Below are 24,646 nucleotides of genomic sequence, written 5' to 3' on the forward strand. Positions count from 1 at the left end.
AGATGCTGTAAAACATATTACCACAATCTTCCCCGATCTAAGTACTTGGATTCTCGATTGATTGACATAGTTGAATGAAATTGAAGGGCGAGTTGATTCCGATTTTTCTAGAGACCCCTAAGCGAACCCCTGGAATTAGCGAGGTGCATTGCAGCACCTCACTTGGACACAATGACTACTTTTTTAAAGCTCGAACAGTGAACAGCGAGAAATTTGAGGAAGGTAAGCGAGATCTGCTAAGAATGTAACTGAAGAATCAACAACTGTTATGTGTCGGTGCTTGGGGCGGAAGAGTCTTAACAGTAGAAACATCCAGTAAACAAATTTGGAAGTTTGCAAATTCGATCAATACCGTTGATAGTCAAGATACGCCAAGCGGTACGCTGTATTTGAGTATTTGGGATGTATTGATGCTAAAATCCTTATGGCGAATGACCTGCGGTGCGCTGAAGCTCGTGAGGCTGAAGTCCTTTGACACTAGCATCAATCTACGATACTTCGGAGTTGAGGACAGCAGACCAATCTTGACTCTTGATATACTCCTCCATCGACGTCAACGGAATCTTAGTATCGAGCTGCACCTTGTCAGAGACGTCACGTTGCTCATTCTCAGGACAAAACTCACCATATCAGGCGTCAACACCTCAGGATCTCCGCCATCATACCCAAATTCTTCCATATACGCAAAAGCATCCGCCAACTCCTTTCCCATCGGCTCTGGCAGGTCTTTGAAGAACTCGTCTGAAGGTACCTCCTTAAACCCAGTCTTGACCCCATGGATCCTTCCCCAAGTCTCCATCCACTCTGGCCACGTCATCGTCTCCGAGACGCCTAGAAGATCCTTCCCAGCTGGCAGATCAATCAGCGCTTTAACGAAAGCTCCCGTATCTTTTTCCGTAACCACAAACGGCATTCTAAAACTCGCCGCAGTTGGTCTGAATGTCACAAAACTCCCATCCGCCTGTTTCTGTGGAGCCATAGGCGGAAACGCTTTCCAATTCGAAACATAGTGGCCTATCTGAACCGTACTCATCTTCGCAGCCAGTTCCGGGAATCGTTCGTTGGTGACGCGAATCATCTCCGCTTTGGAATCGAAGTGATAAACCGTGGTGTACTTTCCACCGCTCCATTTCCGGGCGTCACTCAAAGAGGAAAGTATGAAACTTTCCAAGGTTTTCAGAACAGCTGTCGAAGCAGCAGCTTCAGCAATATTGACTCCTTGAGCTACTTCAAGCTCGTACGCGTGTTGACTAGGGTTGGGGATTCCAGCTTCCAAGGCAGCTCGGAGGTGCAAAAAGAAATCTGTGTTGGAGAAAATTGCTGTTGCGCTTGTGAAGGCGGTGAGGAGAGAAGATGGGTCATCGATATCGGCCTTGAATATTTCGACGCCTTGAGCTGCGAGGGACGATGCTGTTTCACTGGAGGGGTTGCGAGTGATGCCTCGGACGCGCCATTCTGGCAATTCAAGGAAAGTTTGGGCGATTGATATTCCCTATTGGGGTTAGTAGAGCGTAAAGAATTGGAGAGGATTGAGGACCTGGGTACCGGTGATACCGACTATGGCAATGATTTTCGACATCGTAAAATTGCTTTTTTGGGAAGAATTGAGTAACGAGGCCTTTCGAAAGCAGTATGATTATTTTCCTGTGCTCAAACCATGTGTAGATATACTCCTTCTCTGATTTGTGGTTACCGGAGCGGAGTCGGGCAAAACGTCTTTCCGGATTGGTAAACGGTATATGCGACGAAGAGACTAGCTATATGTTCTAGCTCAAGTTGTTTTCTTCGGACTCTGGCTGATTGGAAACCACAAACTCTGAAATTAAGATTTCCAATTCATGCACATGGTGAAAGGAGACGAGTTACGCTTGCCAGGATAGTGTTACTGTCATAGGTAGATCAGAACTTGTCGCCATCACGTGCACTCCTTCTGGACTCCCGTCCTTCTGGACAGTCTGTGAAGTCGTCATTCGACATTGGCATGTTAACATAGACAAGAATTTGGATAGGCAGAAAGATGATTCTATTGCGTACTCAGTGTGGTCGCTTACAGAGAATATAATTCAGATGGTGGATTGTTTAGCAACAAACTATGTTTAGTTTAGAGCTGTAAATCGATTACATGGTTGAACCGTGATGCATTCGCTGCATGATTCCAAGTCTGCCACGATCAGAAAATGGTTACTGCACAAAATAAGGCACAATGGAACCTCAAATAACCTGAAGCCATAAAGAACCAAATTTTCAAAAGGGTGCCATACAGACTTCGCCATTTCGCCACTTAGCCAACTCCTTAGCGACGTGGGCCCGGACCGACCACCACAACTAATAGTAAAGTAAACTCATATCTTCGACAACATTCCCCGAGTAGATTCTATCATATCGAATCCTTCGCCATCAATATATGTCTGCATGGTGGTCTCTGCAGGTGAGATACAAGTCAAGAAACAGAATCCCATATCCTCAAACCATCTACTTCCACTTCTACCATGGAGGATCGAAGTCGAGTCGAGGAGTTGGTATGCCAGATTGATCAATTGCCTCAATCGAATAGCCTTCATCATCATCATCTTTCGTTTGCCCTTCGACGGTGCTCTCGGTATCGCCCAATGTAGCTGACTTCTGAACCGGGCTTCCGGCTTCCATGCCAGATTCAATTGAATTTGAAGGACCATTAGCATCAATGATTTCATTGCCGTATCTACCCGCATTGGGAAGGATTTTGAGAGGAGGAGCGGGAGGCTTCTTGTGGAGATCAGGTTGTTTCGGAGCTCTTGGCTGATAAGACAAAAGGTTGAGTTTTCCATCGGGCTAGCAGTCCTAGCCGAGATCCAATAGGCTCTGGTACAGAAGTCGGGACTAGCCAGAGAATGTGCGGGCTTGTAATCGGACAGAGATCGAGCTACCCTAGGTGGGAAGGGGACAGGCCTGCGAACTGCACCGATCATACAGCAACCCAGCCCAGCCCTGGGGATTCGGAACTAGTAATACAACCACAAGACCGGAGGAACAATACTTTGGAAGTAAGATTAAGGCTTGGTGAAGAGGAGCTGTACAGAAAAGAAGACTATACGCTCGATCAATACAGTAATCCGTACCACCTCTACGCCATTCAGATTTTAGATCTTCGTAAGTCTGGACAGCTCCCCAGACTCCCATACATTACCCTGGAAGAGATCAAGGACAAAAGCAAGAGCGATTCGATGATCCGCGTGATCGCAATCCTCCAAATCCTCTGGACAACAATCCAAATTATTGCAAGAGCCATCCGAAACCTTGCTATATCTCAATTAGAAATTGCAGTTCTAGCCTTTGCGGTATGCGCCATTTTCACCTACGTGCTCAACTGGAGTAAACCAAAAGCCGTACAGGTTCCTTTTACTATACTTCAGTATAATGATAGTCCTCCAGCTCAAATGCTCTTCATTCTTACCAAAGATGTCTTCTCTTTATCAAACTGGTTCTTGGGCTTCATGGACCCAGCTAAGGGTGATGGCCTAAAGCTGGGAGCGCCACCGTTCAATAGCAATAATCTCGACAAAGGGGATGATACAAGCGGTCTTGCAACGGTCATAGGGAGTGTCGTTTTCGGCGGCCTACATCTTGCAGCTTGGAACTTCGCATTTCCGACAGAAATCGAGAGGACGCTGTAAGCTTGACTTGTTTCCTACAGAACTCTATAGACTAATTCAACATTTTGAATTGAAACTGACTTCATTGACTAGGTAGCGAATTGCAAGTGCTTGGTGCACAGCTTCTTTGCTTTATTTCCTACCGCTCAGACTGCTGAGCGGTGGAACGAAGGGTGAGGGTAGAAGATTTAATTTCATCTTCGGCCCGCTCTTGGCTGCTCGTTTCCCGGCGGGATATGCTACCTATGTCTTTGCAAGGTTGTTTCTAATGGTTGAGATTTTTCGTGCACTTTTCTTTCTTCCTCCCGATGCTTACAGGAGTACGTGGGCAACTAACATTCCTCACATCGCTTGATCGATTCATGCTTTGAATGGTTTATGTATGCTGCGATCAAGTTTCATATACTTGTGCCCACACGAAACTGTCTGGTTTGGATATGGTCGGGATGTTGCGGCTGATTAAGGGTCTTTGAGGGGAGCTTGATCTTTTATTTTCATGCAACTTCCTTCTATTTTGAGAGCAGTACAAGTTCAGCATCAAGGAAGGATTCATGTCGATGAATGATACTCGCAAGTTATAATATAGTCATCAATGCCTTTTCCGTACTCCTATACGGCCCTGGACACTTCCCTATTCCATTGTCTAGATCATTTTAATGGGAAGCCTGGCTGGATATGTAGTCCCAGCATCGTTAATTTCATATCTCATAAAGCCACAACCAACCATTGTTGTGTCATTGTACCATATGGCACTAGAACATTATCACCGTCACAGTCCACCACCATCTTCTTCTCTTTTTAGCAGTATCTCCACGACATCTGCCGCGATAAAACTATTCCACACCCCTTCCTTTCGTTCAATTTTCTTGAGCAATCCGATCGCTCTATGCCCCATTCTAGTATCCCAACATTTGACAGCTACAAAACCAAATTTCCAGATAATGCCATCGTCGAGCCCTGAAAGTGGTTGTTTTTTGAGCTCCGGGAGACGTAAAATGGTCTCTGCATGCTCCATAATCTCCTCGCATTTAGCTTCCCATTGATACCATACACATTCATCTTTTAGTGCCTCGGCTAGGTCGGCTGTGACGGCCATGGAGGCAATAATGATGTACAATCTGAGTTCGTGGATGACTCGTTGTTCTCTCTTATCTAATCTGTTTCCGTTGAAACCGATGAAGTGTTCAAGAGCTTTTGTGTATTGGCGGATTTTCGTAATCGTGCGGCTGTGCGTCGATTGGGCATAAAGCTCGGGGGTAAATGCTTTCGTGGGTTGAGGAGAGTCGATGCGGATTTTCTCTAGTGCTGTTCGAGCTTCCTCCAAAGTGTGAAATGTATGTGGAACCTCTCCACTATTTGCAGTGGAACAATGTAGAAGCCCACGAGTAGGTGTTTCTTCTTGTTGAAATGTGTCGAGGGCTCTAAGTTCGATATCCAAGGCATCCAATCGTATAAAAAGGAGAGCGAGCTCTCGAAGAGAGATGTAAAGCGTATTGGACAGCGGATGTCTGCCATCTGCTATCGAGGTGAATATTTTGTGTAATTCAGCGATGATTCGTATACCACTATTGAGATGCGACACCGTGGCAGCATGGTCTCCCCGTAGGCTCTGCTGAATTGTGAGCACTTGGCGTCAAAGGAACAAACAAAAATAAGTACCTCGAAATAAACAAAAAGAATACAAGCCATTAAAGTAACGTCGCCGAAGGTTTTTTCTGGTGCGATCGCCAGGATTCTCAAGGCCTTAGTATATTGTTGCAGCGCAAAAGTGTCAGTAGCGTGGTTTGAAGATGTTGTCCCTTGAACCTCATGACTTAGACCCCTACACATGGTCTGCTCGTGAAGTGAGCCTAGAGCAACGACAGCATGTCGAATTGCAGGCTCATGGTGACACGCTTGGAGGACGATTTGCTCCCAGAACCGAGAGCGAAAATTGGGAGCGAGACGAGAGCACGTGTATCTTCGAAAGAAGGCAAATCCACGATGTTCTTGCTCATTAGAAAAAGGACTTGGAGGTAAGATAATATTCGAAGAATAGGCGGATTGCGAGGTATTAGTTTGCGAGAGAGGTCGACGTGAAGACCCCAGGGCGATGAGTTCATCCGTCTTTGGGAACGGAGGTTTCGCATTTGACCCATAAAGATATCCGTCGCATATCCGTCCAGTGCCTAAACACCGCTTACAAGAAGGTTTACCCTCGTCGCATTTGACGCGCCTGATTTTGCAGGTTCGGCATCCTGATGTGACATGAGGTTTATAAGTTCGTACTCTTGGACCACCTTTTCTTAGTGCTGGCCCTTTTGGAACATCTCTTTCTGGTATCATCCTGGCTAACTACATCGAGTATCAGCGCATGAGAAAGGTTTGGCCTGAGGATGAATTAAGAGTACCGAATTCCAATGGGTTGGATGTTTTATCCCAAGCACTTGGGTCCTCAATCACCACTTAGCCAATGATGAGTCTTGATACACGAGATGAACGGCGGAATTGCTAGAATCCAGAATGTGAGAAGTTGTTACACAGCATCTTGAGCATTGAGTGGATTACCAGTGGTCGTTCCCTTCCGCCGTTCGTCCAATGAGGGTGCCAACTACAAAGCGCAATGTCCATAGGCCAGATATCAACCACAGACCTCAAAAATCCCGACCCTTGGATACGTATTGTGTACAAAATAGAATATAAACCTCACAGATTCACTTCAGCAGAAGGAAACACAGAATGGAGAACTGCTCTGTAATGAGAAACCAGTGACTTGACTGTGCCGCTCCTGAAGGTCCATGCAGCCCCCAAAACTTTTCGGCACAAGCCTGAATCTCCCAGTTGGGAACATACAATGCAACGTGGGACGGAACCAATCATACTGTATGCGTCACGAACAGCCCTATCAGAAATTGATCCTGCGCAAAGAAAGGAACCTACCTACTCCTTCAAGGCCAAAAATTGCTCATCGTTATCACGGCTCGTCTGAAGTTGAATTGGGGGCCATTTGGCGCCCACTTCCATTTTAAGGCCGAAGGAACCATGGTTTGAACGGTAATAGTCTCTATCGTCTAGGACGAGAACAAGTTCCTAACGGGAAGTTGCAGATAAACTGCTAGACATGGGCTTACAGCAGAAATACTACGGTTTTTTCATGTTTTGAGACTACTTTTCGACGAACTGAAAGCTGCGCAGCCACTTGCCACGATGATGCAATAACGTTCCTGACAACAATTGAACCATATTGTAGTCATTATGACAATGGTTTTCCTGATTTTCAAAAATGATCAACGTTGTGTTTGGCACTTTCCTTGGTCGAGATTCTAAATTTCACGTGACTCCCTTCCCACCCCAGCGTCCCAGTGGGCAGCAGGGCAATGTAACAGCGAATCAAGTTGAATATTAGCTTGATTCTGTATGGTTCATGTTTAGGATACAATTGCTCTTCCCTTGGAAATAACTGGATATTGATACGATCCATCCGTACTCGCATTCTTAGGTGCGAAGAAGCGCACTACTCTCGTCAGTCTTAATTCTATTATTTACAAACGAATCTCACTTACAAGCCACAGAGAAAGTACCATTCGCGGGACTTGGTAGCCAACTATAATCAATTCAGTCAGTGACCAAGACAAGAAATGACATCGAGATTCATGACTCACTTGTTAGTCCAATTCCGCGGAGGAGGCATATTCTCCGCTTGAATCAGAACCTGAAACTTCCCATCTTTCCTTGTTGCACTACTCCCATAGGCTTGCGTCCCATCTGGATATGTAATGTTACTCCTATCGCCGACCGAGTATTTGTTCAACGAATTCTCAACGAGATATCCCTGAGAATTATATAAAGTCAAACTCCAAAATCCATCACTTGCCACAGGAGGCTTGCCAGAGAATGTGAAAGTATACGCTTCACCGTTATTCAACAGCAAAGCTCGATTCTGGAGCATGGGATAGAGTGCTTGGTCTGGTGTTTGCTCCAGGTATGCAGTCATGCCGGTAAGTGCCCGATCTAGATATTGGTCCCCGAACGAGCCGGCTTGAACATTGTGCAGCCAGTTGTTGTTCAATGGCTCAAAGTAGTCAGAGTATGAAGCCGAGATGTTCGAAATAGCAGTTTCGTATGCTTCGGTGAGGTTCAGTCCTGGTGGTTCACGGTACGCGTGGTCGTAGACTCCTGCGGTCATGAGATTGGAGAGCAGGCTCTCTACCGAAGCGGCAGAGATGTCGAAAGGTGGGTTAGAATTGAAGAAGTTAGCGAGTAGTTGTAATGTTGCAAGTGCTGTATTGTTCGTGGATGTATACGGTGCCAAGTTGGCTTTCGTCAGTGAAGGTGTGGAAAAAGCATTCGTATTATTGTCGCAAGTCGTAATGTTCGCAATGAGGGTATCGTTGGTAAACATTGTGCTGTTCGTAATGATCGGAGTATTCGCAAGGAGTGTATTATTCGTATTTGTACAATTAGAGCTGGTCCCGGTCAGACGAGGAACCGGTTTCATTGTCGTTGCATTCGTGAGAGATTGGACGTAAGCGAGGTCTGAAGAGTTATTCTTGACGAGAATTCTCGCAAGAATTGTGCCATCAATGGTTGGTGAGTTGATCAGACCTTTATATGGATTCGAACCACTCTCTGGGGTGTATGGATGGAAGCCCCAAGCCGCATTAGGTACGTAGCTGAGGAGATATGTTCCGCCAGTGTTGTTATTGACACTGCCAGGTGTCGCATAGTTATTCCCAAAGCTAAAGATTGTTAGTCGGAAAGTTTAAGCCCTTGAATGGGAACTTACGGATCGTAAAAAGCGACGCTCCAATATCGGTCAGGCTCAATACTTGGTACGGTGATCTGGACATTGTTCTCTGACAAGTCGTACGCTGCTGAAGAGTATAGAGTGTCGACGTTCGGTAAAACTACTGTTGTACTTGCAGCTGTTGAAAGTTGTGTGTTATGGAGAAAAGTATTTGTCGCATTCTCATTCACGACCTGAAGTGCTACTCTAGCATAAGATAGCAGCGGAAGGCCATACTGAGCCAATGTCAGGTTTGCAGTAGTATCGGGTTAGAATGAACTTACTTGCAAAGCAAATACAGTGGCATTGAACACACTCATCCTGTCGCGAAAAGCAAAATAACGACTATAACTGTTGCTTCATGGAGACTTGGTTCTTCGTACGAGAGGAAAAAGTGAGAGCAACTCGAAAGATACACATATTATCGAGCTTGACAAAATGTCACTTAATATACTGTTTTCTTTCATTGTGGGCCGCGTGCTCGAGCTCGTCGGCTCTCAGCATCCTCCGATTTCTAGGGAAGAAAACCATGTCGCGGTTTCAATCAAGGCAACGCTACCGTTTATCATCAACTTATGATTGGTAGCTAGAATACGCCGACCAGTTAGAGTTCTGCAAAGTTTCTGAGATTGTCGATCATAGGTAGAGGAATTACTGCTTTCGGCTAAGTGAACTTGTGAGGTTGTGAAGTTATCGAAAAGTCGTCGGCATGTTAGGCTATCCACTCACGTGTAAGCCTAGTATCGGCAGATGTTCCCTCACTTGCATGAGCTAGGACTCTGATGTGATAGGTGACGCGCACCTCGCATGGCTTCCTGGATGGAGGAAGCTTGACGGGAGTCGGTGTGGTCGACGCTGAGGTGAGAAAGCACGTGGTCTACCTCTGATTTCCACCTCGTTGATGTCACAGGCAGATGCTTTAAGAAACCAAAAACGGATATACAAAACTGGTATTGGCTTCAATCTACATTTCTTGTGTGAAAGTAACATAAACTCATACCTCGTGGCGAGTTGCCTCTCGATATCTCTCGGAGATAAAATTTGACGAGAAAAATGCCGAGGCGACCGAAATGTGGAGGCGACCGAAATGTGGAGGCGACGGGCACTAAAAAGCTTGAGATGATGATATCGAAGCCACTGCAAAACTTTCAATGCATAAGGAGCATTATCAAAATGTTCACACATATTACCTAAAACTTCTGTCTCCTCTTCCTCTATATTCTTCTGTTTCCCCAAGACCAGAAACACATTTCGTAAACATTCCCCAAAGACTCAATCTTTCTGGAACATGCATCAGTCGGCGATCCTCCATTCCCGCCACTCGTGTATTTTCGCTGATCCTCGAGTTCAGATGACTAGGTCCATTGCTAAACGGAGAATTTTGAGATGAGTAGCTGTAATCAAATCCTCCAAATAATATTGGGAAGTCTTACAAGCACTTCGTCTGCTTCAGTATCCCGATTCTTTTAAGTACCATATTAACACCAGTAGTGCTGGTCAAGTTAATAGTGTACATGAAGTACCAGCGGCTGGGATACAGCCATAGATTAGGTGGGACAAATGAGGAGATTACTCACCTTAAAATAAGTTGTTGCTGCTTGACTTGCTGCTCGACTTGCCTGCAATTTTCTACACAAAGTGACGACGTTCAGATATGTCGGAATCAGAGATCATCATGAGAAGACATACCAGGTAGGGTTACGCCGAGATAATAAATCTGAACGGGACGACGATATGAAGCGAGAGCAGCAAAGTTGCACTTTATCCGGGTGCAGTCACAGGAGAGCATTGTTCATGAGTACTAGTCCTTTGGAGGAAACTTAGATGGGCAGCGGGCATTCCCGGAAGGGGGGGTTGGGGGTTGACGGATCTGAGGAGGACTCCGAACATGAAGTCCGTAGGATCTTGACATCACGTGAGTCGAGCATAAAAGAGCATAAAAGGGGAATACACACCCTTCAGAGGCATTGTTTGGCAGTATGGAGCAATGGTACGTCAAAGTTCGCTCTCACCGTTTGATTATAGATTCTGGAAAGAAGGAGCGGTCATTGTGAATTGAGCAGAGCTTAGTCACGGATCTCACTTTCCTAATCGTTCAAGTGCACAAGCTCTGTTAGCCCCACCACTGTCATAGCTTTCTTGCCTCCGTTCACAATTTCTTTGTCAAATTGTCCACTAATCCTTTTGAGTTCACAATAATATGAGACATTAGCTCGAGGGTGGAACCGGTGGGTGTGGCTGTTGCTTTAGACTACTGACCACAGTCGACAATTCCATCCCAAGCGCTGTCAGCCTTTTCATTTTCGTTTATGCGTCCAACACAATGCTTGCAGTCTTCCCAAAAACATCCCACATCGAACTCATCCTACTCGTGGCTTCGAATTCCTCCCTCGCATCCCGTCTTGCGTCACCCCGCTAACCCCGCCTCTCGCTTCCTTGATGTATCCATGTGAAGATCATTCTGGCTCGAGAGCACAGGTGCCGGAAGGTTTTCTTTTTCTTGCAAAAGAATGCCGTAGTCGGTATATCTATTGTACAATGCCGGAATATAGCGTAAGTTTCTCCATGCTATTCTTGTTCTCGAGTATCTCTAAGTTTTTGGTTTCGTTGCACTAGGAATTTTCGCGTATTACTCTACTGGAGTTTTACAATAGAAACAGGACGACAAACTTCTGCTAGAAGCGATGGAAACATGAACTGTGGTGTGTTTCATTATGAGATCGATATGTCCGATCGACCTTTGTCTTACGCAAAAGAATCTTTCTATAAGTGCGGATGACCAAGAGTCAAGCTTCTTATTTGTCGCCCGTTTCATCTGTCTAGACAGGGGGACAGGGGAAACCAGGTCAAGTTGATGCAGGTGTCCACTTACAAGGAAATTCTTTTGAAGGTTTAGTTACACCGTCGGTCGACTGATCCGACAGAAGTCCTTGCTAATTTCGAGACAAATCCTCCGAATACTCTCGAGTGGATGGATGAGCTCCAAGTGTGCTCGCCCATGTTCTTCTCTTCCAACGTACGACAAAAGAGTAACACTTCCGGCATGCTTTACCTTGTAAACGCTCTCGCTCTCTCCCCTGACCGAACTTCCGCTGACTAGTCTTCCAGATGTGAAGGTAGGTGTCGCCGTCGAGCCGACGGTCCTTACGAGCCTTCCGTGGATCTCAGTCCAAAGACTAAAGTAAACATGATTTTGATACCAGGTCACGTTTAATGATGGCAGGAAAGGCATATATAAATTAAATTGCTCGAAGGCAAGGGCTTTCCGTCACAGCAGGTTTCTCTTCTGATAATCTTTCACTGAGAAGCGATCATGTATTCGAAAATTGCTCTTGTTGCATTTCTCGCCCGTACTGCCAGGGCTCAACAGATTGGCACTCTGACCGCTGAGACCCATCCTTCTCTCACCTGGGAGACCTGCACCGCAGTCGGTTCCTGCACTACCACTACTGGCTCAGTGACCCTCGATTCCAACTGGCGATGGACGCATTCCACATCCAGCTCTACTAACTGCTATACGGGCAACACATGGGACGCAACACTTTGTCCAGATGACGTTACTTGCGCTGAGAACTGTGCCCTTGACGGTGCTGACTACTCAGGCACGTATGGAGTTACTACTAGCGGAAATTCCCTAAAGATCGATTTTGTCACCACTTCTTCTCAGAAGAACGTTGGAGCACGTCTCTATCTCATGGCTGACAACACGCACTACGAAACGTTTAACTTGCTCAACAAAGAGTTTACATTTGATGTTGACGTTTCTCACCTTCCTTGTGGACTCAATGGCGCACTCTACATGTCTGCCATGCCTGCCGACGGGGGAGTATCAACTCAGACTAACAACAAGGCTGGTGCTCAATATGGGACGGGATATTGTGACTCTCAATGCCCCCGAGATCTTAAATTCATCGGAGGCGAAGTAAGTCATTTGTTCTTACCAGCATTGAATATTCCTGACGATTGCAACTCCAGGGCAATGTCGAGGGTTGGGTACCTTCCACAAACAACGCCAATACTGGTGTTGGCAATCATGGCGCTTGCTGTGCTGAGATGGATATCTGGGAAGCCAACTCAATCTCCGCTGCGTACACTCCACATTCGTGTGACACGGCGACTTTGACTGTGTAAGTACTTCCGTTTACATTGACCTCGCATCAACTAATCTTTCAAAGCTGTGACGGAGACGCTTGTGGAGGAACATACTCTACCAATAGATATGCTGGGACATGTGATCCTGATGGTTGCGACTTCAACTCTTACCGTATGGGAAACACCAGTTTCTACGGCCCAGGCATGGATGTCAATACGAATAGTGTCTTTACTGTCATCACTCAGGTTTGTCTATCTCCTCCGGAAATATCATTTCCTTGTTGAACGCAGCTTTTCTCTTGACGGCTGTGGTATTAAAGCACAAAATCATATACCTTGAGAGCATTCCTCCTTCCAAACTAGCTAGAAAGAATACATACTAACACTACAATCAGTTCCTAACCACCAGCGGAACCTCCTCAGGAACCATGAACGAAATAAAACGCTTCTACGTCCAGAACGGTAAGGTGATCCCCAACTCCTACTCCACCATCTCCGGCATCACCGGCAACTCCATCACCGAGACCTACTGCGACGCAACCAAGACCGTTTTCGACAACACCAACTCCTGGGACACGCACGGCGGCTTTACGTCCATGACCTCAGCTATGAACGATGGCATGGTGCTCGTGATGAGTCTTTGGGACGATTATTATGCCAATATGTTGTGGCTTGATAGCGATTATCCGACGACGGATAGTGCGAGTACGCCGGGTGTAGCGAGGGGCACGTGTGCGACGAGTTCGGGGGTGCCGGCCACGGTTGAGTCGAGTGATGCGAGTGCGTATGTGATATATTCTAATATTAAGGTTGGGGCAATCAATAGTACGTTCAGCGCATAGTCCCAGCCGCAAGGACACCTTGACCTTGAGCGATGGTTTCACTCTTGGTGGGGCATTGAAATTCGGTGTACATATTCTTACCTTCTTGGACGGCGAAGAATTTGGCTTGAGGGAGAGCGGCACGGCTGTTGGCGGTGGTTGTTGATCATTTGAAGTCTCTCGTTTAGTTATCTCGGGATTCTAGATCCTTCGAATCTCTTTAAAAAAGCATGAATGAAATACCGTCTTTACTTAATTGTGCTTGACTGAAGCCAATGACACCTTTCAACTTTTGTATGGTGTGGAAACTTACCTTACATATCAAATGCTCATCTAATCTTTTCCCCAATCCGATCCTATATAACTATACAAATTGACAGCTCTTGAACGCAGACAGGGGCAAGAAAATAAATTCAGTGCTAAACAAACTTTCCTTCTCATGATCTGAAGAATCTTATGGCTAGAAGACGCAATGAAATTGCTCGGTTGGTAAAAAGATTCGTCAACAAGCATATGGAAATTTAGAGAACGACAAGAAAGAGAACAAGTGCAAGAAGAAAAATGATACAGAATTAAATAAAGATTCTAAAGATTGATGCAGACGGGTCAAGCTCTCATTATACGACGAGCAAGCAGTCTAGATAAGATATAGGAACGACAATCTTGAACTCCCCCTTCCTTCCATTCTCCTCTCCATAAAATCTGGAGACCTACTGCCCACCAATCTGTTTCTTTGGAATCGGTCTAATCCAGCTAATCGCCAAGTTAACACAGATGGAAATCGTCCCGATAATCCAGATAGTCTTCGCATAGTGCACGCCATTATATCTAAAGATAATCGCAAAGATGATACCCCCAAAATTTCCAGACGCGCCTACAATGCCACTCAAGATTCCATTAGCGAAAGGGTGTACGTGAGGCACAACGGAAAAGTTCGCGCCGTTGCAAGCATCCATGAAGATGGCGAGACCAGCGACCAGGCCGAACATGTGGGCTTCCTTGTGGGGGTCGGTGAGACCGATCGCGAGTTCGAAGCATCCCATAATGATGCCGACGGTCGTGATGTTCAGTTTCTTGGCCCAGACGGAGCCGGTGAGGCGGTAGAGGGTGTCTCCGATTATGCCACCGAGAGGGCGGAAGACAATGTTCATGAGGCCAAACATGGCGGCCCAGCGGCCGGAGCCGGTTTGGCCGAGCTTGGGGAAATTCTTCAAGTAGTAGGAGCCGATTATAGAGTTGATTGCTAGTTCGCTCCCTTTGGGTTTGTTAGTCTTGGGTCAATGAGGAAGGGAAGGGGCGGTACCGAATGAGCATGCGTATGGAGCTGCGAGGGCAAGGGTTTGGAGAGAAAAGAGGACTCCGAGAGCTTCTTGGAACGTGGGTGCTACGATGACTTCTCCTTCAGCTCTATCGATGGCGCTTGGTCCCTTGTCAGCAGCTTCAGCATCCTTCTCGGATTTCTCGCCTGCGGCCTCTTTCTCAGTGGACTCGACGGAGGTGGCGGCGATGTTGTCAAGGGGTTGATGGCGGTCAGCCCATTTTCCACTTGGGCAATCTTCAGTGGTGAAGAGGATACCACAAGCCACGGCGGTGATGATGATGAAAGGGACAATGAATGCAACTCTCCATGCTTTGTGAGCCGTCATGTGTTGAGTCTTAACCAATGAGTCGAAGATAGCAGGCATAACGAAGTACTAAGACTATCAGCAATTGCAAGGTGCTACAAACGAGGAGGAGTTACAGTAATTCCACCACCAGCGTTACCCCACCCACCACCAAAGGCATTTGCAGTACCGACAACATTCTTGTCAAAAAAACCAGTAAGCCAGACCTGGCAAGGCACGAAAGAAGCACCCAAAACACCGATGAAGAATCGAAGAACGATCAACCCAGTAGGCGTAGAAACGGTTCCTGCAAGAGCAGTTGGGATGGCACCAGCAAGCAGGCAGCCAACGAAAACATAACGAGGACCGAACTTGTCGCAAAGAGGACCGGCAATCAGACGGACAACGAGGGTACCAGTGAGAGACATGATGTTCGAGTTTGCGACTTGGTTTTGACTCATCTTGAGATCCTTCTTGATCGTAAGGGTCAAAAGTGGTGGGAACTTCTTTTGTCAGAATGTGAAGATTAAATTCAAGGGATCAAAGCCAGCTTACAGCGTACCAGGAAAGGAACGCGACCATGAACCCGATCCAACTGAAGAAGAAGGTTCTACCATATTTGTTGATCGGATTGAGGATTGGAATAGAGCGAGCTTTGCCATTGAGAGGATTAATCTCTGGCGCGGACCAGAGTTGGGCGACTGAGAGAGGCATGTTTGCTATTTATCTGGACGCGGTGCGACTCGATTCCCAGAAAGAAGCCCAAAGTCCCAATGTAGAAGGAGCGGATGAACTGCGGAGTTGAACGTGAGTATATTCTCAACACACCTTCCTCTCCTATATAGAAAGCGTGCCCCTCCTTAATTTACAGCACCAAGTTGAAGATCTCCTTGGAAGGTGCCAGATTTTCTTATCTCTGGGGTCTGGGCCGTGTTTTTTTTCCTTCTCCACGGGTCATGTTAATTATCGAAGTACATGGCGCAATGGTTCAGCCTCCCGAGATGAGAGAAGCGACTACCGCTCTCGGTAGATGCCGCACGAGACGAGGAGAATTGGGGAATATAAAGATGTGCTCATGCCCTCTCCTCCACGGAGATCTGAAAGCTGGGGTTCTACCTATCAAGACGACTCATCTCGAATTCTGTGTTCTTGTTTGTGAGCATGTCGTATTGAGTACTAACCCGATGGGAAGTGACATCTGGATCAGGGACGAAAAGAAAGGGACGAAATCTCGAAACGCCATGTGCCAATGTCTCAGTCCTACGCCACCAGATAAGAGAAGTCTTGGGGGCACAAACTCATTGACTTCCACATGTCAGGTCGCGAGAGATGTTGCAGAGGGCGTTGGTTCTCAGTGTCCTGAGGAGACCCGACCACACTTGGCGGGGCCTTGGGGGTACATATATGTCTTGGTGCGGAGACCCCGGAGATGCACAACACCCTCTGCGGGAAGATAAGACATGACTGCCGCGGAAGAGGTTGGAAGCCATCAGCTTTCAGATCAGAATGCCGACTGGAGGAGAGTAGGAAGGTAAATGTTGACTCCAACAACGAATTTGTAAGGCATCGCAAGGCCGCGGAGGAACCGGGTTATGTAGGGTTTCGAGGACCGTGCTTGCTTCTGCGATATATCTGAGACTTGTAATCGATGCTTCCTTCTGAGCATTGTTGCAGAAGGAAGAGAATGGGTTGTGTAGATGTTGAAAATGGAGTGTCGAAGTCTTTAACGCCGACGGACAATTTCTTGATCGCCGGAATTGGTTCACGTGATGGGTTTTAATCCTTTGAAGCGCTTAGGAGGATAAGAAATCTCCATTAGGAGTCGATTTCGATAGGAATTCATTTGGGTTAGTGCTATCAAGAGCGAGGATCTTGATCTGGGCTTTTAGGAATATAAGAGTCACGTGTATAGCGAGAATTCAGTTCCAAGATCGTTCTCTTCTTTTGCATATCGCAATCTATACGAGCTGTAATGGATAGAGGAGTCTCGCAAATTGACTTGAATTGCTTCTATAAATGTCTTCGCTAGTTTTATTGGTATAAATACCTAGGTATAATGCAACCCCCACAATCACGTGTAGCCCCTAGGCTTCCCGTCTCAAACGCCAACGCCAACGCTATGATTTTATTTACAAGCACTCCACAACACAATCTATTCTATGCTAAGTATACAATATCATATCGTCGTAAAGATCAAAGAAATTCTCCAATACGACATCCCCGGCGAGAGCCTTGTTGAAGAGTATCCAGTATTACGACCACAGTCCCCTCTGCGTTTCCCAAGGATGTCCCTCTTATGCCTTCGCGATTGGATTGCGGTTAAGTTTTAACCTCGCCGGAATCAAGACCACCATTCCAAGAATCAACGCAAGACCTGAAAAGAGCGCGACGCCAAGGTAGCCATGAGCGGCCAAAATTTGACCGTTGATGGGAGAGCCGATCAAGCCAGCGATGGAAACAACAGCCATCATAGCACCCATCGCGACACCATATTGAGATGGCTTTGCGATGGCTGCTGCGCATGCGCCTTGAAGACCAATGACAGCCTGGTAATGTTAGCACACATCGATCACAGTTGGGAAGGAAAACTTACACCTGAAGCAAAACCGTACGCCAGTGACAGAACAACAATAGTTCCGATTGACTTCGCAGATGTCCAAGTAACGCAAATGATACCGGATAGACCTGCAGATAAGATCATGACGTTGTAGGGACCCATTTTATCGGCCAGGACGCCAGGAATGATTCTGCCAAACAGCGAGGCAGCGTTGATGATGGAAACCATATAGAAACCCATGTTGACGTTAAGTCCGAGCGATATAGTCCATCCGGTGATATAAAAGAATGGGGAGAAGAGGCCTAAGTATACGAAGAAAAGTGAGCAAGCGAGGATGATTAATACGGGATTCTTGACGATGGATAAATCCGGTTTGCCATGACCTTGAGCTTTGTTCGTCTTGGGAAGTTTGATGGTGACGCAAGCAATGAGAAGGAGAGGCAGCATGATGAAGGCAGAAATTCGGACCGCCCAGCCAAATCCTACGCTGGGGTTGTACAACAGGCGACGGAGGACGATGGGCCAGATGACACCACCGAGAGAGGAGCCAGAGACGACGATACCCATTGCGAGACCACGACCTTTGACGAACCATCGTGGGACTGTAGCAAAGGCGGGCAAAATGGTGATGGCGCACCCGAGACCAAAGAGGAATCCTTGTGTGAGGAAAAGTGTAGCATAGGACTTAGAGATGGAAGCGAGGAAGAGCGCCAGTAAGGTAATGACTGAGCCGACCTTCATCAAAACCTGCAGAATTATCAGCGGTGTTGCATGAAGTTGCCGGGGTTTCAGAACGTACCTCAGGACCGAATTTATCGTTCAAGAATCCTACAGGAAGGGTTAATCCAAACATGATGAACAGATTGAAAGATCCCAGCCATGAAATGTCGGAGGCAGATTTACTTGGCAGATACACTGTGCCATAGTATTCTTCGAAGATACCGAAAGCGTTGATGAAACCAACTGAACAGAACATGACAAAGAAAGATCCGATCAATGTCATAATGGCTGGTAGACTGTTGAAGGTGTTAGCAGAAGATATGCGCCGATTCACCAATTACCTACGTGAATTCGCCCTTTGGCGATGATGGTACTGGCTTCCTAACGAGATCTTCCGTAGACTCGTATGGATTGTACTTCTTTTCTCGCAGACGAGGACGATTATCTTCTACATCAGCGAGGGAGTCTCTCGATTCAGCGTAGAATGCTGTGTCCAGCTGATTGTGGAAGTCCTCCACGACTTGAGCATAGTATTCTCGGTCGGACTGGCCATGGTACGCTCGTGGAGGAGGTCCATATAGATCTCGATCAAAGCCAAATACTGAGCTTCGATCAGTATCTCCATAGAAAGCTCCACTGAGCTGTTTATAGAAGTCCCGTGCGGGTCGAGCAAAGAACGATGGTTCTGGTGAAGCATAGAACTTCTGCACAAGTTGCGAGTAAAAGGCAGCATCTGAAAGAGCAGTGAATGCAGTATCTGTCTGCGTATGTGAAGTTTTGTACGGCATTATGGATTTTGGGTAAAGAAAGTGGTACAGAGAATAGGGAAACACTGGCGATTCTGGAAGGATACTGTACATATAAATGACCGAAACGTGATCAATTGATGGCTACTTAGCAGATTCTATTTTTACCCGCCGACTTAAGTCGCCTGAGGAATGCGCAGTTGTGATTCACGATGTTTTGAAACCGTACGGACAATAAATACTTGGTTGGGCTCGAGCGGAGCCTCCATGGATGGGGTTGTTGAAGGAAACGTTGTGGAGCGGAGGATTTTATGTAGCAGGTAGAGAAGGAAGCCAATGGCGGTGCGAAAATAAATGCCCAGGCACGGACCAGCTTGAGAACGGCACACGTGATTCTCGGCAGCTCAAAGGGGGTGAGCGTAGCTGTGGCGTGGTCGAGCAATAAACACACCCTGAATAAGCCGCACAAGCACTCAGTTTGAGGTCAACTCAAGCCATTTATCAGTACTGTCATTTTTCTGTTCAGAACGAGACTTTGGCTCTACTTCTGAGTACCTATGGACCTAAGATTTTGAATGCTCTTACTGTACCTAGGTAGACACGAGAAGATGGGGTACCCATATCAAGAGTTCTTAGGATCACACCTATGCGGCTCAGCTGAAAAGCGGGCCAAAATTCCGTGGACTCTCCGGCAACCGGTACTAAAGTCTTTCTCTCATATACAGCCATGGCATCGCATCGAAGGGTGATGTCGATAAACACAAAATGAAGCGCTCGTCGGAAGCATTCGAGCCAGAAAGTGGCCGTGAAAAGGTCCCTCGTCGCCAAGAGCCAGTGTCGTGTGTTTTCTGCCGCAAGAAGAAGCTGAAATGTGACCGTGGGGGGCCCTGTTCAAACTGTCGGGCACGGAAACTCGAATGCTCCTCAGCATCAAGTGGAGCAGGAGGTCAGTCCTCGTCGATCGCTCTTTGAAGCGATATTGACGTTGTTTAGAGTCGAGCCAAGGCCAGAAATCCTTCGAGAGCCCGCAACCAGCTGCATCAGGGTATTGTCGGGTCCGTGACCCTTGAATGATCGCTTACTAAAGAGACGCGCAGTCAGAATATCGATGAATTGAATAATCGCATCAAGAAGTTGGAATCACTTCTTATAGCTAAAACGACTGAGAGTCCGCCTCAGACCCTCAGTGTGAACAAGCGGACTGCTTCCGGTAACAACTTCTATGCTGTGGTACAGAGCTCGACTAACTCATTTTAGCGGCGTCGAAAGATGAGCCTCGAGGCGATCTTGAACTTTCGAAAACACTCTCTTTCATAGAGACAGATGCCTATGAACATGCCCCAACAACATCTGAAGTATGTCAAAATCCTGACATTGTGTTTTCTTATTAACAAACCAGGAACAACTCTCGTCAGATGCCAAGGTTGCGGAAAGCTTCGGGTCATTTATATTCGCTCTCACGAGACCGCGAAGTCCTCCAGCATTCACCCAACATCTTCCATCAATGCTGCCAACTCGCATTCAAGGCCAAATCCTTCTGGACTACTACATCGATCACGTCAATTGGATATATCAGATTATTCATGTGCCGACTGTGCAGAAAATCTTTGACATCGTATATACCCACGCCGAGCAGAACACAGTTCCCCAATACGGATATGTGGCCCTCATCGCTACCATCTTTGCTCTTAGTGCTTACTTCTCTTCTCCTCAATCAAACTTATACTTCCACCACAGTGAAGCGAAACGATTCTCCTATCGATGGGTTTCGCTTGCACAGGATGCTCTCGCCGCATCCAATTGTCTCTCGGTGCCAACCATAGAAGCACTGCAGAGTTTGATCCTTATATCTCAGCATCTCATGCCAAACATTGGTGCTATAGCCACCCTGAGAACCCTTGCTGCTACCTCTATGTACACAGCTCGTGCGATGGGACTGCACAAGATCGATTCGCCTGCGAACAAGGCTCGTCGACAGAATACAGAAGTCGATTGGGTCGATATTGAAGTGAAAAGGAGAATATGGTGGCACCTTGCTTCAACAGACTGGTACGAATTCAGTCCAAGAGCAGTGCAAGTGCACATCTAGTACTGACATTGACTAGGTTGCTGTCATTCATGAGTGGCGCCCAGTGTGGCACCTATATGATCCACCCCAAGCAGATGAATGTCGACCACCCCTCCAATGTTGACGATACTGAGATCAACGCTCGTGGTGACTATGCTAGACCCATGGAGTTTGCAACTGACATGACATATTTCATATTCAGAGTGAAATTCGCAACAGTATTTGGCGAAATGGTAGATGCAGCATGGGAGGCAGGGTCAGACATGGACGAGCTACCTTTCGAGCTCGTTTTAGAATTCGACAAGAAGCTCAACACTCTCCTTGCAGACTTCGATAGAAAATTCGAAGTCGTGAAACATAATTATCCTCCAGGTACAAACGACAGCTCAGCTGGACAGAAGCTTGCGCGCCTCAGCAAGCAACGTACCATGGCTCGAAACATGGCGCATTTTGGAATCCACACTCGAATATCCCGCCTGCATCGTCCATACCTCGTTCGCGGTGCCCAAGATCCACGTTACGCATACAGCAGAATGGTCTGCCTACGCTCAGCACGAACCGTCATCGAGCTAGGCAAGAAAATGACAACCCAAGTCCAAGATCTTGCATCCATCAAGATCTGGTCTGTCAACCACCACGTATTCGTCTCAACTGTCATCTTAGTAATGGATTATTGCTTCAATCGCGACGAACCCCGCGCAAAAGAACGAAAGGAAGAGATCCTAGAATGTTTCCGGATCCTCGAGAGTAGTCGAGAAGATAGCACGATCGCGACCCGAGGCCTGCAAAAGCTGCGCATCATGCTCCGAGAAAAAGCCAGCGGTGACGCCTCCTCAGGCGATGAATCCACAGGCTCGAAAGCATCATTTAGCAAACAACAACGAGATAGCCCAACTTCTTTTGCACCACCAAACCAATTCCAACAAGCTCCCTCGACGATGTACCAGAGTACACCAGTCTCGGGCAGCGAGATGAATCAGCTGCCCTCACAGTGGCAGTGGGATTTGGGGTCTCTGGATTTCGATGTTGATTATAGTCAGTTTGAAGCCCTGTTTCAGAATATTGATAATAGTCGAGAGATGTTTTAGCAATCACAGCCGGCTTCGGGAGCTGGTCCGAAGCCACATAGTCGGTCTGCGACTGGGAGTCCGAGGGTGCCGCCGAGGACTATTCCTTTGCCGATTGGGTTCTGCTTCTAAGTAGACTTCTGTTGCCATGATACAACTGAAGAACCATACGGAAAATGCTCTCAGACATCGGCTGAGGATGGGGATGGGGATCAAACACGTGATACTGCTATCGTAGGTGGGTAAATGACCTCGATATGGATGCAGTAACTATACCGCTAAAGAAAACATGAAGCTTACAAACTCGCTCTAACGTGATATTCTAACGTCGTTACTCCTTCGCTCTCTCGGGTGCTCACGTGTTTTCGCTTATCATCTACGTTTGTACTAAAGCCGTTTGCTGTTGTCCTTCGACTCTTCTTCAATACTCGATCCTCAACAACGTCCAAAAATATCCGCGTTCGAGATTCTGGAATCTTCGCGTGGATCTTTTCTGCAGCGCAGCTCGTCTTCGGTACACGACTTTCTTTGAGCAAACAAAGGTTGCAGACTTGCGCCTCGAACATCAAGTTTCGGGGTAATTAACAAAAGTAACCAGCGATCTGTCCCACGTCGTTCACCAATCCTCGTTCACTAGTATTGATTTGTTTCAAGCAGCATATCTTCTTCGAATCCACAGAAACGGCTCATCGTCATGTCACGTACTCAAAAGCCGCAAGACTTGAAGGTCACCTTGGCCGAGCAGATCGATTCTTCCTTTGCGTACGAGACCATCCGCGTCCTCCAAGGACCCCATAAGGTCCTTGATATCTCCCTTCGGCGCACCATTCGGGTTCCTGATAACGATCAAGCATACCTCCTTCCACCGGACTGTGGTGCCTTCCCTATCTATTCCGTCAATCGATTTAAGCACCAGCTTCCCAATGATATGGCGGAGAAGGGTGGGCTCTTTATCCCAATGTACGGTGAGTAAGCAAATCCTCTCCTGCTGCACTGTTATCTCTTTGAAATGTTCAGAGTCTATATTCGTTGCTTGGTAGAGCCGCTAGCTAACTCCTTCAATGATGAACAGAACGTGAGGCCATGTGGATCAACTTCGAATCCATCCAACCTTTCGCAGTCAAAATATCTGTTGGCGGCATCAACGCTGTGTCTGGAGACTCCGCAACCGACGCGCTGAGTGCGTCCAGACTCCGAGAACGTCAGCAGAAGGGTACGCTGCAAGATTATGTTGTGACCGGTCGTAACATGCAACAATGGCTTGACGGCATCGCAGCAGAGGAGGGCAAAGTCAAGCAGTTTATTGCTACACCAGTTGGCTCTGGATATTCGGTCGAGGCTCAGCTCACTGGTGCCGATAATGTTGCTGGTCTTCAATTCGAAGTGATGGCACTCAAGAAAATGGACGCCATCACGATCTATGTCAAGACATTGACCGGAAGAACCATTAGTCTCACAGTTGATCTGACGATGACAGTTGATGATGTCAAGTGTTTGATTCAGGACAAGGAGGGGATCCCGCCGGATCAGCAGCGTTTGATCTTTGAAGGCAGCCAACTTCAGGATGGTAAGTTATAGATGTAGAGTACTCGGATGATTTATTTCATGCTAACAGAGAAATAGAATGCGTACTTGCCTCGCTGGGTATCGAATCTGTAGGCGATGTTCGACTCGTCCTTCATAGCTCTAGCTAACCATATACCTCAGGATTGTGTTCTTCATCTAGTCCTCAGACTCAGAGGTGGCTTCATCTACGAACAGCTTTCCCTCGTAGAAAAGGCAAAATACGACCGGGATCAGCATGAGAAGCGCTCCGCAGCCGCCGAAGAAGAACGTAGGGTTTCTGAAATGACCATAGCCGCTGGCGGAACCATTCATCAAGCCATCGTGAAGGACAAAATCAGCGACAGTCATTGGGACAAACATAGTACCATTTCGTTCAACCTCCAAATCCTCAATGCTGCGAACTTCCACTCTCTCCTTGGAATCTCAGCTCCGAACACCCCAATTAGTGCTGCTACCTACGCCGAGTATGGCTATCCATTCTTCAAGCTGTATGAGGACAAGAGCGGCATCAAGGGAAACTTCGAGGGCGTCAAGAGTGTTGGACAGCTGCGCAAGGATGCTGGCACACACAATCCTGATGAAGACTTTTATTATGGATTTCCGATCGTGAGCCTCAATGCTCCTACATCCAAGAAGCCGTTCGTGATTCTCTCGGATCTGGAAGCTCGGCTGAGAGACATCATGAACGATGCGGTAATTTGGTTTTCGCATTGACTCAACTTCACTGTCCTCATCATGAGCAAATATTTTGGTTGGCGAGGGAAAAGTTACGGTGCATAAGTAATAACTTTTCGGAATTCATTGAGCGTGGCAGTGGCTTATGCTGAGCTTGACGCGCTTTGCAAAGAAGATAGTACCTAGGTATAGAAGAAAATCAAAGGATAGCATAACATCTACTGTTCATCCTTTATTGGAGGTTGAGAAAGCGTTTGATGCGATAAAAATACCCGGAAGATGATTTCTCCCAGTCATCACGTGCAATACCCCTCTCCTCGTGCTACTCCACAG

At 47.0% G+C, this 24,646-nt stretch overlaps 9 protein-coding genes across 9 annotated transcripts; 4 read left to right on the forward strand and 5 right to left on the reverse strand.

The window, feature by feature from the left end:
• Positions 1-445: 445 nt before the first annotated feature.
• LY89DRAFT_626327 (NAD(P)-binding protein) lies at positions 446-1,646 on the reverse strand. The gene is made up of 3 exons (XM_018211104.1): positions 1,538-1,646; positions 626-1,492; positions 446-575 (listed from the first exon to the last, which is right to left on the reverse strand). Exons 1-3 carry the CDS (start codon positions 1,577-1,579, stop codon positions 489-491), a joined length of 996 nt encoding a protein of 331 aa, XP_018065124.1. The 5' UTR covers positions 1,580-1,646; the 3' UTR covers positions 446-488.
• A 1,224-nt stretch (positions 1,647-2,870) lies between these two features.
• Positions 2,871-3,653, forward strand: LY89DRAFT_739760 (uncharacterized protein; the record flags this gene model as incomplete). Its single annotated transcript, XM_018220500.1, has 1 exon — positions 2,871-3,653. The coding sequence occupies one exon, from the start codon at positions 2,871-2,873 to the stop codon at positions 3,651-3,653; it is 783 nt and encodes a 260-aa protein (XP_018065125.1).
• A 748-nt stretch (positions 3,654-4,401) lies between these two features.
• LY89DRAFT_723348 (uncharacterized protein) lies at positions 4,402-5,957 on the reverse strand (the record flags this gene model as incomplete). Its single annotated transcript, XM_018218808.1, has 2 exons — positions 4,402-5,241; positions 5,292-5,957. The coding sequence occupies 2 exons, from the start codon at positions 5,955-5,957 to the stop codon at positions 4,402-4,404; spliced, it is 1,506 nt and encodes a 501-aa protein (XP_018065126.1).
• A 1,082-nt stretch (positions 5,958-7,039) lies between these two features.
• On the reverse strand, positions 7,040-8,717 carry LY89DRAFT_674889 (DUF1254-domain-containing protein; the record flags this gene model as incomplete). Its single annotated transcript, XM_018213467.1, has 5 exons — positions 7,040-7,125; positions 7,175-7,215; positions 7,274-8,350; positions 8,398-8,633; positions 8,682-8,717. The coding sequence occupies 5 exons, from the start codon at positions 8,715-8,717 to the stop codon at positions 7,040-7,042; spliced, it is 1,476 nt and encodes a 491-aa protein (XP_018065127.1).
• Positions 8,718-11,710: 2,993 nt separating this feature from the next.
• On the forward strand, positions 11,711-13,331 carry LY89DRAFT_595918 (glycoside hydrolase; the record flags this gene model as incomplete). Its single annotated transcript, XM_018209887.1, has 4 exons — positions 11,711-12,319; positions 12,373-12,524; positions 12,573-12,735; positions 12,885-13,331. The coding sequence occupies 4 exons, from the start codon at positions 11,711-11,713 to the stop codon at positions 13,329-13,331; spliced, it is 1,371 nt and encodes a 456-aa protein (XP_018065128.1).
• Positions 13,332-14,020: 689 nt separating this feature from the next.
• LY89DRAFT_596119 (nitrate transporter) lies at positions 14,021-15,628 on the reverse strand (the record flags this gene model as incomplete). Its single annotated transcript, XM_018209897.1, has 4 exons — positions 14,021-14,565; positions 14,614-15,004; positions 15,052-15,417; positions 15,470-15,628. The coding sequence occupies 4 exons, from the start codon at positions 15,626-15,628 to the stop codon at positions 14,021-14,023; spliced, it is 1,461 nt and encodes a 486-aa protein (XP_018065129.1).
• Positions 15,629-17,208: 1,580 nt separating this feature from the next.
• On the reverse strand, positions 17,209-18,474 carry LY89DRAFT_595478 (MFS monocarboxylate transporter-like protein; the record flags this gene model as incomplete). Its single annotated transcript, XM_018209861.1, has 3 exons — positions 17,209-17,460; positions 17,508-18,218; positions 18,271-18,474. 3 exons carry the CDS (start codon positions 18,472-18,474, stop codon positions 17,209-17,211), a joined length of 1,167 nt encoding a protein of 388 aa, XP_018065130.1.
• Positions 18,475-19,702: 1,228 nt separating this feature from the next.
• Positions 19,703-22,093, forward strand: LY89DRAFT_739766 (uncharacterized protein; the record flags this gene model as incomplete). The annotated part of the gene is made up of 6 exons (XM_018220501.1): positions 19,703-19,883; positions 19,931-19,982; positions 20,035-20,147; positions 20,195-20,292; positions 20,337-20,986; positions 21,043-22,093. The coding sequence occupies 6 exons, from the start codon at positions 19,703-19,705 to the stop codon at positions 22,091-22,093; spliced, it is 2,145 nt and encodes a 714-aa protein (XP_018065131.1).
• Positions 22,094-22,398: 305 nt separating this feature from the next.
• Positions 22,399-24,524, forward strand: LY89DRAFT_250584 (ubiquitin-domain-containing protein). The gene is made up of 5 exons (XM_018206191.1): positions 22,399-22,662; positions 22,727-23,037; positions 23,145-23,639; positions 23,696-23,727; positions 23,780-24,524. Exons 2-5 carry the CDS (start codon positions 22,767-22,769, stop codon positions 24,350-24,352), a joined length of 1,371 nt encoding a protein of 456 aa, XP_018065132.1. The 5' UTR covers positions 22,399-22,662; positions 22,727-22,766; the 3' UTR covers positions 24,353-24,524.
• Positions 24,525-24,646: the final 122 nt, after the last annotated feature.

This window comes from Mollisia scopiformis (assembly GCF_001500285.1).
Source record: "Mollisia scopiformis unplaced genomic scaffold LY89scaffold_25, whole genome shotgun sequence".
NCBI classification, from domain to species: Eukaryota; Fungi; Ascomycota; class Leotiomycetes; order Helotiales; family Mollisiaceae; genus Mollisia; species Mollisia scopiformis.